Consider the following 12,639-nt stretch of genomic DNA (forward strand, 5'->3'; position numbering starts at 1 on the left):
TAAATTTTAGTTTTGATCGAGAATTCCAACAACAAATATAAAACCAAACAAAAAATGTATACACACATTCCATTACTGTACTTGTCTAGGACTATTAGGCGCCAGCGGTTATTAAATAAATACACACATTAGAAAAACAACAACAACAAAATATGTTTACTCTATTTAAAAAGTGTCAAAAAAATCTTTGCAAATGCCTAATAAGGGTTGGTGACAGTCCAGCATGCTTGACTGAGCTTTGTATGTGTTAGTGCAGTCGGGTGGCGTCGTGACACACGTATTTGTTGTCGGCTACACCTACGATGCTTGATGAAAATCAAAACATTTTGATATTTTCGTTTGACGCTTACTTTTTTGATCGTGTCGGAGTCTGATGGACAAAACAGCAGTGTTGTATTTAGCATTGAGGTTAGCATTTAGTGTGCGGTTGCCCAATAGTATATTACTCGTAAACACCTACATATACTAAAAATAAGCACAATCCGTATGAAATATGTACATAAATAAGCAAAAAATTTAAAAATTTATATGTAAATGAAATTATTTAAAACTGATATACATAAGTAATTTAATAATAATAAAGTTATGAACCCGAAAAACATAAGTTATAATTAAAAACATGACTTATTGCGGTTTTTTAATATAATATACTAGCAAGCCCGGCCCCCTTCGCTGGGCACACTAAAATAGAATAGATATGGTTTAGAACAGAAAATATATGGTTTTCATATTATTTATTTCTTTATTCTTTATTCAAGCGCTTTGGCATACACAATATTTTTTGTTTTTCTATTTGTTTTTGAGTAAATATAAAATATAAATTGAAAATCAGGAAAAAAGAAGATTGTTTTTAAATTTCAAATCAACGCATATGAATAAACAATCGTCTTTTTTCCTGATCATCCATGAATTTTTCGTTCCAATTTATATGTTTTATTAAGCATTGGAGCTTTTTTAACCATTATCCATTTATATTTTCAAAAAAAAAAAAACGAAAAAAATTGTTTTTGCCACGAACACATATTTAATTTCATTCGGATCTCACATTAAATTCTCAAATTTCGTAAGAAATTATTCACTCTTCCAAAATCCACTCCAAAAAAATTCACAAACAATTTTTACACTTTGCACTTACGTCTTTTCCTTATGGCGTCCAAATCAGAAAAAAATATTGATACATTGTAACTCACACTGTCAATTTGACAGTTCAGTTCCGCCCCAAGCGTTAAAAAAGTAAGCGACATTATGGCTGGCTCAAAAGAACGCTGTACCCGTTGCCAGTGCTCCGAATTACAACCAAACTTTACGAAACCCATTTTCAATACTTACTTAACAATGTGCATAAGTTTGGTTTAATTCGGTTCAAAGACACGGCGGGTCCACGTTTTGGCATATATTTCGAGACCCTAGTCATCAATAGGTATGAAAATTACCCCGTATTAAAGCACTTATCAACAGCTTTCATTTGATATCCATATTGTACAAACACATTCTAGGGTCCACGTTTTGGTCTCTATCTCGAGACCCTAGTCACGGAGCGGATGGAAATACTCTGAACTAAAGCATTCACCAACAGCTTCCATTTGATACCCATATTGTACATATACATCCGAAGGTTACCCGGGTCCACGTTTTGACCTATATCTCGAGACCCTATCTACCAATAGGTATCCAAACTATACGGAAACCATCTTCAATACCTCCTTAACAATGTGTGTAAGTTTGGTTTAATTCGGTGCAGACACGGCCGGTTAGCGAACACACACAAAAAGTTGACTTTATTTTATATATAAGATTTTTTTCAGTTTGTGTCCGAAAAATCCAAATATCTTACGGATCCCTATTTTTTTCCAAAATAAAATGTAATCCATGTTACTCGTGGATAATGTAGTTTTCGAATGGTGAAAGAATTTTTAAAATCGGTCCAGTAGTTTTTGAGCCTATTCGTTACAAACAAACAAACAAAGTTTTCCTCTTTATAATATTATATTAGTATAGATGTAACACAGAAAGTGGGTAACAAAAAAATTCTCAAACAACGATCAGAATAAGTTAAAGCAGATTACCTTTAATTTTTGTAAAATATCCCAAACTCAAATTTAATTCCCTTACTTACGCTTTTCAGCCATAGAATAATTACGTATGTATATACAAAGCGGCCGCCGTAGCCGAATGGGTTGATGCGTGCATACCATTCGGAATTCACAGAGAGGTCGTTGGTTCGAATCTCGGTGAAAGCAAACTTAATAAAAACATTTTTCTAATAGCGGTCGCCCCTCGGCTGGCAATGGCAAGCCTCCGAGTGTATTTCTGCCATGAAAAAGCTCCTCATAAAAATATCTGCCGTTCGGAGTCGGCTTAAAACTGTAGGTCCCTCCATTTGTGGAACAACATCAAGACGCACACCACAAATAGGAGGAGCTCGGCCAAACACCTAACAGAAGTGTACGCGCCAATTATTTATTTTTTTTTTATATACAAATTTACATAAATAAAAATTCATCATCCGATGACGACATATTTACTTCTAAATACAACTGTGGATTGATCGCTTTTTGTTTTGAACGTCACCGGGCAAACGACACGTACACATATAAAGTGCTGGACAAGCAATGCTGGACCGTCAACGGGGGCTATAATAGTCGTAGAAAAGTACAGTAATGGAATGTGTGTACACATTTTTTGGTTGCTTTTTTATTTGTTGTTGGAATTCTCGATCAGAGCTAAAATTTAAAATTTTTCTTCACTATGCAAAGATATTCTTTACAAACTCTACGTATGTATATACTTGCAAATCAACTATGACGCCTCTCTTATATAAATGACGTAATAACATTTTTGGTAAATTTCAGCTTTTATTTAAACATATTTTCCACATGATTACATTGATTTTTGTCCAGTATTGACAAATCAACATTCCTAACACACAGAATAAGAAAGTGATACACATTTGTACGATTTCCTCTATTTTGAACCCCCATTTCGAAAAATTTGCACAAATGAATCTCAACTTCAATGGCTTCTAAAAATAGTATTTTACTTTAAAATCAAAACATTTGGTGACTTGCACAAATGCAAAACTTAGTTTTTTTTTGGTGGTCGGATGTTTTAAACGAAAAACCTTAGTTAAAATTGAGGATAATTTAATACGACGGACTTCATTCAAAACATTTGTAAAATTAACTTACTCACGTTTCCTTTTGATGTCAAGATGCCATTAGAAGGAAATGTGGAAATACGGAAATATTTATGTATATATGCATCTATTTTTTAATATTCTGATATATAGATATTTAATCAACTAATTAAATTAAAATTTATTCTTCATTGTCGGAATACCAGGAGAGACGTTCTTCGTAAAACTTTATAACCATTTGTGGAATCTTAACATTAGCAATCGCTGCTGGCACCATTTCCGCCTGATCTACACCCTTAAATTGTATAAGAAAAGTCAGGCCACCGCTCGAGTCTGAGGCACCAAGTATTTTCTCAGCTTCTAGCCCTCTATCAAAGCCTGTACGCTCAGAGGTACGAGAAGAAACATCGGACACTGACTCATTGTCCGTTTCTGATTTTAAGGAATCACGCCGTTTTTTCTTGCTACCTGCTCAAAAAGAACAAGAAAATTTAGGTTTAAGTAATAATTTAATTACTTTGATGGAAGAAATTTACCTGTTGTTTTCTCTTCAGACTTGCGTTTGTTTCCAGCGGCACTGGTGCGTCCACTGCTGCTAGCTTCTTTTTTACTGGAATCCTTTTTTTCGGGTTGTTTACTAGGTGCGGCAGGCTAAAAAGAGTTACAATGATTTACCTAAGTTTAATCAAGTTTCGTAGTAATATTTTTCAGTAAATTTTAAGCAGTAATTTTATTATTATTAGTATATTAAAATCCAAAACAATAGTGGAGAGATAATTTATGGGATGACGAGTTTAAAATAACTGACATCATAAGTAACAGCAAATCTGTAAGGGTAAATCATTACGCAAAAATATGAACTTATTCAGACGGACCCTCGGCAATGGAAAAATTTCGACATTAATGATAGTTCTGCTATATAATTACAAATGTAGTAATGGCCCCTTTCTCTGACTTCTTCTGTAAAGTTTAGCTGCAATGAGCTCATTTCTGATTGTTGGCGAGTTTACATTAAAATGTATAAAAAAGATTTCCGCGCGACAAAGCAGACCTTTCTCAGCCCTACCCTCGAAAGAGCTTCTTTGAGTCCTCTTGTTTCGCAATTTCCGAATTTCACCCATACAACATTTAACGAGACACATTTCTCGAAAAAAAAATCGTATTGCTGTTTTGCAGTCAATGGAACTCAGCACGTTTTGGTACGTGAGCCAAATTAGTGTTGTTTACAGTGGCTAAAAAAAATGCATCTCCGTAAAAAAACGGTATTAGACCGTGAACGTTTTCATGCGATTACTTTTCAGAATTTTCGGGGTGGATTAACCAGACAAGAATGCATCCATGCATTAAAATCATTACACGGTGAGCAAGCACTAGCCTTTACTGTAGCACAAAAAGTGGTAAAATCAAAAAATCATCAAAATCAGTTTTTATGCCAGAAAATATGAATACTGTGCGCGTAATGCTTGAGCGAGGTCTTCATGTCACATACCGTGGAATTGAGGCTTCTAGGGCATTATTACAAGGAGCATCAACAAAATTTTGCATGATCAATTCAACAAACTAAGTTGTTGTTGTTGTAGCAGCATAAACATTCCCAATACTTACATACGGTGAATACTGCTGGAGTGACAGTCCTTGGCCGGATATAAATCCGGGTCGTTTCGGTAACGTAGAACCGACTGTCGTGGAAACGGCAAAAGTAAAGAATGCGTTTGTGTAGTAAAAAAAAAGTAATATTCAGATATGATATCACTAAGGCGATCGTTGTTGAGAAGAGGTTCCGAATTGAACTGCGCATTAATTCAAATTGGAGTACCCCTATCTCCGAAAGGAAACTCCAAGAGTGTACCCTGCACGGATCCCAAAACATAGGTTCCTGTACCGACAGCATTTTCAAGTTGCGGTTTTTGCCGTTTGTATATTTGCAAAGATTAATTTATAAAGAACACTACGGAATGAGCGAATTACTCTTCTAAGCGACAGCCGAGCTGCACTCAGAGCTTACATCATCCTTTCAGGTTAAGTTCTCATTAGTCCTTGAGCGCATAGAGAAACTAGATTTACATATTAAAAGTGCAAACCGCATCAGGCTTATATAGGTCCCAGCATACCTACATGGGAATGCCTGGCAATGAAGGAGCTGATACATTGGCTCGAGAAGCTACCTAGCACCAGAGTACTTTCCTGCCATGAGACAACATATCAACAAAGAAGAGTTAGGAAGCGAAGAAGTAAGGCTACGAGATATAAACCGGCTCCAAACTATGGAGCTACGACAGACTGACCTTATTAGAAAGTGGTAACCAAATGAAATTTAAGCTTCCCATTAGCTGCCCTAAGAAGAAACTGATAATAATAATTGTATAGCCATCCAGAATATAGTCCACCGGATCCTGTTGTTTCTGTGATCAATCGCAGAAACTGCAACACACGTTCCTCCCGAAGGTAATGACATTGTGAGAGTTAATGGACATTTCGGCCTGATACAGCCAGAAGAAAGCCACATGGACTCAGCCCAAACCCATCTCCATCCTGGTCTTATCGAGCGAACTGGGTATGGATGAGCTTTTTTCTGAAGAATAGAGGGCACAAGAGATCTCTAGATTGAAGTGCAAACCATAGTTTCTGAGATACCGAAAAATTAATGAGGGACGCTCGCACTTGTATGTCTTCGTAGTCCATGAACACTGTAACTCATTAAACAATCTATGGGTTTGAATGAAATTTATACATTGTTCAAAGATAAAAAATACTACTTGGTGGCTGGCTTATGGTTTTGATTGAAAACATAAATTGTTTTCGGGTGTAAGCTTTTAGAAAGCCATTTTGGTGCGGTAGCCGATCCATATTAGAACCGGCTCTCACGGGCCGATAAAGTTCACCATTGCACATAACATTCAATGCGTGTCATTTAACTATAAAAATATGGACTTTATTGTACCTCAAAGATAATAAGTAAAAGGAAAAAAATTAAAAAATGTACATGAATAGTAATGAAACAAGTCGAAAGAATTTCAAGACAATATCATTGCATATTAAACCAGGAGATATTTATGTAGCTTAAAATACTCATAGCAGTACCCATTAAGTTTTAGGGAAGGTGTCAATGTTACCGTTCCTGTAACGTAGAACCTATTGCAGTGTGAACGCCAGACCCCCGGTTCTATACCGACCGCTAGCATAAACAATACCAATGCAGACTTTTTTGCCTCCCCAGCAAGCAACAAAAAAAAAAGCATAAACAACACCAATACAGACTTTTTTGCCTCCCCAGCAAGCAACAAAAAAAAGCACAAAAATTCCAATTCAGATTTTTTTGCCTCTCCCGGAAGCGATAAAAAAAACTTTGAACTGTTTTAACAAGGGGTCTCCAGTTTGTTGCTTGATTTTATTAGTACGTACTTTAAGCGGCAAAGCAATACACTCCCGCCATTTTTGCGCTGATGACTATCGAATGCTCTATAAAGCTACATATGCAAAACTCACCTCCTCTTTCGCACGATCTGCTTCATATTGCTGTATCAAATCTTGGCAATCCAAATTCTCCACGGGTTCCCAGGTATTTTCCTCCTCGGGATAACCTTTCCATTTGAGAAAATATTCGACCTACGGTGTTTTTAAAATAAATGGCAAAATTCATTAATCTAAAGTCGTTATTAAAATTGTGCATATATACACAGAATACTAACCTTTCCCTTACGCACGCGGCGGCCACAAATTTTTTCCACTGCATACTCTTCCTCCTCTTCTGATGAGTCGGCAACAGCATCACCAGTTGCAGAGTCAGTTTTCTTTGATTTCATATTGACTGTATACCTTTTTGTTTTGAGTTAAATTAACTAAGCAAATTAAGAAATCCTGATTGTAGACAACCAATAAGTGTGATTTCGCGGTTGTAAAATAGCATTAGCAAGAACAATAAGTACAGCAACGCACCCGGAGTATTCAAGCCACCCAGAAGTATTCGAGAAATTGTATCAGTTGAATCATATGAAAAACTTATCCACTTATATTCCGAATACTTACAATTCTTCTACTGCTAAAATAGTCAATTTTTTTTTAAATTACTTATTAGAAAACAAATTACAGCACTAGATACACTGTTTAGAAGAATAAACGCACTCAGCACGTAAAATGAAGCGCAAAAACGTTATGGAAGGCAACGCTACGAATTCAGAGTTGCACGGTGACACTTTGACAGTGTTGAAAAACGACAGTAATGTATAGAAAATGTTATAAGCTTCTGTTTGAACCGAAATGTCAAATAGAGACCGCGAATTCCCCATGTTAATGTAGACAGGTATGTCATATCAAATTTCTTGCCATCATAATCCTAATCTTGCCATCATAATCTAATCGTCTCGTAGTTTGACAACTCAATTTTCATTTAACCGTCCCATTTGTATGGACGAATACAATGACCTGATTTGCTTGATGAGATTTGTTAATTGTTAAGAGAAAATGTCAAGTTGCCTACGGAACAAAGTCAAGAGACAGAATTGAGAAATGTTAAGACACATTTAGTAGGGCATGCAGATGTGGGAGGAGAGGAATAGTATAAATTATGAAAGCATTTTTAAAGACAAGAAGATGTAGTTTCCACTAAGAAAATGTAATAAGGGAATTTCACCATCTAAACAAAATTGTGAATAATTATAATCAATTTATTTATGGGTTTCCTTCGTATTTTTATATATTCTTGGAAAATATGCACTGGAATATCAATTTAGAATAATAAAAAAAATAATATTGTAATATAAAATTTTTAACGCAATATATCTTTTGCTGTTAATTTTGTTTTTTTCGAGGAAAATCGATACTAATTTTTTAGTTCGCGTTGAACTATTATGAATTTAGAACCAAATATTACACTGATAAAATTGTAAACTTAATTCATTTCTGCGAAATTGGACATGTACATTTAGTTTTGCTACCTGTCACCTCAAGGAGGCTGAATCTTGGCGCAAAATAATTTCTCGAATATCGTAATTACTGTTAAATATTAAAGAGGTGGATTTATTCGATTTTACACATGACTATGGTTTACACAAAGCGGCAATAAGCACACGACATATATTTATGGAAGGAAGAAGTATGTATATTTAGTAGTGGTATATAGAAGATTTTTTGTAGTTGTCACAAACAATTTTTTATAAGCTCTACTGGAGTAACAATAGGTCACAAATTATTCACAAGGTACAAATAACATATATCTGCTTATTTGGAATTTCCTTTGTTTTATCAAAAAATTACGAACTTTACCAACACTAAAATAATGATTGCAGCCCTGGTATTATCTTCCATTTTGCTCGCACTTGGGCGTAGTCAATAACTTCTTCAAAAGGGTCCATGTTTCATTTACAAAAAAAATTGGGGTTATTGCGTCAAAATTTTGGCAAATAGAACTTTACTGTGAAAATTAAAACTTTTCCCAAATAAAACTTTACTTTGTAGTTGTGATTCAACACGATATTTCGATAAATGCGTACCAAAATTTTTCTTAGTTCAAATCCTGTGTGTTTGCTAATAAAAAATGTATGCATCTTATTAGACTTTTGCTTATAGTTTATTATATTATATAATTAATTAGTTACTATCATCGATTTATTAGGTTTTTGCAATGTGCTTTTTTTGCTGGTATGTTTTGCATATCTTTAAATCCCGATCCTTAAGTTCCATTTTCTTTTAACAGTTCATTTTCATTAAATGAGCACGTTGATAAAAATCCTTTACATATACAATCCAGCTACTTTTCTTGGTTTCACTGTTTCTGGTCATTTTCGCCAACATGATGGACACTTCAGCAGAATGTGTGAACTAAGGTCATATGGGTACTATAAAAAAGCATTTGCCGTATAAATTTCTCAATTGAAAATGTGGGAGGGATGATTGCTACGAATGCTGTAGCACATCTTGCAGTTGGTTTTGAATTATTGTTGTGTCCCTCGTTGTCTTTGAAGAACATCATGGAATTTACTGTACATATTGCCATTCTAATAAAGCAGCAATTTTGTGTTAAATTTCATACTTTTTGTATTGTATTGATTTTGAATATACTATTTTTTTCGTAAGCAGCATTTCTGCATCGCAAACTCGATAAAGCGAAATATTGTTGTAATTCCAGTAGTCAAGTCAACCTCAACATGAACACATTTGTCCCTAGAAGTCTGTGTATCGTTGCCGTAGGTTTTGACGTTTCGCGACGAAGTTCATCTAGTTAGAAAAATAATTGTTTAAAAGACAAATGTTTTCAATAAATTAGTTATGTACAACTCACTAAGCGCGCCTGACGTCTTTCGCGGCATTGCTCATACTGATTAAGTAAATTGGGACATCGCTGGCCAATGAATTCCTCTGTTTCCCAAAACAAGCCAGGCCGATCTATATAACGCAGGAGGAACTCCACCTGATTGGAGGAAAACGATTTTAAATATATTTAAGTTATTTCGAAAAATAACAAAAACAAATTTTACATCTTAATACCTTTCCACATTTATTCTGTTTGCCTAAAATGCATGCAACTCCATTTTCCGGAAATTCTTGACCGCAGAAGTCTTCTTCGTCATCTTCTGGTGTTTCTGATAACTGTGGTAAGTCTTCTTCTTCCAGGAGACCGCTTTGTGTGGTGACATTACTTTTATCAAAGGAACCGGCAAATGTCAACGGATGTTCCATTAAATAATAAATCGCATCTTCTATCATTTTAGATGCACTGAAACATTCTTCTTCTTCCACATATTCCTCCTCATCGAACTCCATGTCATCTGCACCTGATGTGCCCCGTTGACTTCTACCTGACGCTTCATCACCTCCTCCAGCACTTCCAGTGCTACCAGCAGTGCTAGCTCCAAACTGAATTGTTTTCAGTTTCTTCTTCTTCTTGGGCATAATCCTATTACCACCATCATTTTCTTTAACATCTGGATGAAACCGAACTTTTTTTGAGCGATGATCATGTTCGTCTTGTGCACTGGCACCGCCAGCTGCTGCTGCCGCCGCCGCCGCTGCTGCCGCGCTAGTGCTAGGACCCAACGAGTATAAAGCCGCCGTCGCGGCATCAATTGTCGGCTGTTCACACTCCGGTGTAGAGGAGGCTGAAGATGCGGACGAGGTGGAATTGGTATCGTCTGTTGAGGCTTTTTTATTCGCACATTCAGCCAGAGTTGTCTCTTTGAGGTTCTTGGAGATCTGCTTAACTTTTGTTTCAAAGGCATAACTATTGTTGCTGCTACAATTACTGTTGCTATTGGTGCTGTTGTTGCTGCTATTAGAGTTGCTTTCGCTTGGCGCTTCTGCAGCATCATTTACTATATTATTGGAAATGGCTGTGTCATCACTGCTGCGAGTGCACGTATTGCCTTCTACCGCGTTGGTTTTGACTTTGGCGGCGTTAGCCGCATCGTGCGAATCAACTACTAGTGGTGTTTTTGTTTCGTTTGTAATATCTGCGCTGAGGATGCTACTGTCACATTTTCCATCGATTCGGCAACTATTCTCCACGAAATTACCGCATACGCCATCACCAGCACTCTTCTCAGTCTTGTTTTGTGAATTAATGGAAATTGCAGGTCGATTTTCAGCTTCAGTATCCGATTTTTGTTTATCATTTCTATCACTAATGCCTTCCGTCAGCGAAGGATTTGCCGTTAAACCCTCACCCTGACCAACATCATCGACTACACATTTCTTTTGCAAAGACTTGTCCAGCGAATCGCTTCCTGCCGAATCGTCATTTTTTGCGTCCATCCTATCGGGCGCCGTTGCGACAACTCCAAATGAACTTGTTAGTAACACAAATACACTGCACCACACCGTGCCTTGCTCGCCAGTTGCTGATACCAACCTGCCACTGCCCTGCGTTATGGGTGTACGGCCAAAAGTGTGGTCGCACGTAGTACCACACCGATGCAAACAGTTTTTATTCAATTATTACTTTTCCACGGCTCCAACAGGGAAAACACGCCAACGGCTTTTCTGTAGTAAATTTTTGTGTGTAATTTACGTTTCTGGCCTAAATTTTCTTTGATTCATGCAGCGAGAGGTGAAACTTTGTTTAAAATGTTTTTGACGTTTGTTCGTGATTTTTTGGCATTGCTCAGTCAGAGAATTAAATGCAGGAACGGAGAGGGTGTAAACTGTCAATAGCTATCAGAACTCTGCTAAGTAGTTTCACCATAGCCAGAAAAAGTTGAGTATCTGATGAAAAACACGCCTCAGTCAATTTTTGAAAATTCACGCTATTCTCAGTCTCTTAACCTTTTCCCAAGAACTAAATTCATTAAACAGGTAGGAACTTTGCATTTAATTCCCATAATGTCCAAATATATAAACAAAGATTGACATTGTAGAGTAATACAAATTTCACAATTAAGAGACCACATAAATAGAAAAAAAGATAATTGCAACCATACTGCTGCTACCTGTTTAATGTATCTTGTCCAAGAATGATGGAATACAAGATTGCGTTTTCGCAAGTGCCGTGATGTCAGTACAGAAAACACCATACATTTGAATACAAATTTGCTCAAAATAAAATTGCGCTTTCGGATGGCACCACATTCTGTATTCTCTACATTCTCTTAATACAACGTTATCTGGTGATATTACAAGATTACTTAGCATGTAATTTTTTTTCGCCTTGATAGATGAAATGTGAAATTAGCTTACAAATAACAGATTTTGACATTACGGCCACCAGCAAATATAAAATCACAATGCATGGAGTTTTTTGTAGTTGTACAAGTAATACCATATTGAAATATTCTCCTTGGTGGCTAAATTAGTGATTTAAACAATACATTTAGGACTTTTTGAAAATAAAAACGTCTTAAAGTCTCTTGAATACTTGCGAATTGTATAGAGGCTAATTTTTTTTAAAGAATTTATATGTTTAATTTCTACTTTTCTTAAAAGCAAACTACTATAAAAAGGCATTCTTTGATTTAAACAAATTAAGTACTTTTAGAGTCTGTAGAAAGTGTCGGCCCGTAGACGAGTCGGCTTATATAGTCATATGAAAATGCCATCTAAACAAAAACTCACTAACGCAGATATTATAGAATGTAGTAAAGTAATCTATCGTTCTTGATACCTTGCCGATGGCCATAGCGCATAGCAATAGCTCATAAATAAAGTCAGTTGGAAATGTATAGTTTTTTTCTCGTCACTTGCGGAAAAATAATTATATTTCCATTAATTTATGTGAAATTCCTCCATTTGTACCAAGTAAAAAGGTAAGTAATAAATTATATTTATGCGCAAGAGTATTTACTCGCACAATTGATAGTCACATTATACTCAATTAAGCAAAAAGTAAAAAATAAATACATTATCGGTGGTCTTCGCCTACTTGAATCTCCACAAAATGTATTCGTTATAGTTGCTGACGTTTTGTTGTTTCGATTTGTTAACTGGAATGTCAAAAAGCTTTGCCTTATTTGTTTTTTACAATCATTTTTACAATCAAACAACCAAATAGCAAAATCAGAATACACGTAAATGTT

At 35.8% G+C, this 12,639-nt stretch overlaps 2 protein-coding genes across 2 annotated transcripts; both read right to left on the bottom strand.

Annotated features, from left to right (window-relative positions):
• Nucleotides 1–2,830: 2,830 nt before the first annotated feature.
• Nucleotides 2,831–7,294, bottom strand: LOC129248568 (heterochromatin protein 1). Its single transcript, XM_054888166.1, has 5 exons — nucleotides 7,163–7,294; nucleotides 6,826–6,994; nucleotides 6,623–6,742; nucleotides 3,673–3,787; nucleotides 2,831–3,604 (listed from the first exon to the last, which is right to left on the bottom strand). Exons 2-5 carry the CDS (start codon nucleotides 6,937–6,939, stop codon nucleotides 3,318–3,320), a joined length of 636 nt encoding a protein of 211 aa, XP_054744141.1. The 5' UTR covers nucleotides 6,940–6,994; nucleotides 7,163–7,294; the 3' UTR covers nucleotides 2,831–3,317.
• A 978-nt stretch (nucleotides 7,295–8,272) lies between these two features.
• On the bottom strand, nucleotides 8,273–11,308 carry LOC129248296 (homeobox protein prospero). The gene is made up of 3 exons (XM_054887787.1): nucleotides 9,620–11,308; nucleotides 9,414–9,542; nucleotides 8,273–9,349 (listed from the first exon to the last, which is right to left on the bottom strand). Exons 1-3 carry the CDS (start codon nucleotides 10,880–10,882, stop codon nucleotides 9,296–9,298), a joined length of 1,446 nt encoding a protein of 481 aa, XP_054743762.1. The 5' UTR covers nucleotides 10,883–11,308; the 3' UTR covers nucleotides 8,273–9,295.
• Between the last annotated feature and the right edge of the window lie 1,331 nt (nucleotides 11,309–12,639).

The sequence above is a fragment of the Anastrepha obliqua genome, chromosome 5, assembly GCF_027943255.1.
Source record: "Anastrepha obliqua isolate idAnaObli1 chromosome 5, idAnaObli1_1.0, whole genome shotgun sequence".
Lineage (NCBI taxonomy): Eukaryota > Metazoa > Arthropoda > Insecta > Diptera > Tephritidae > Anastrepha > Anastrepha obliqua.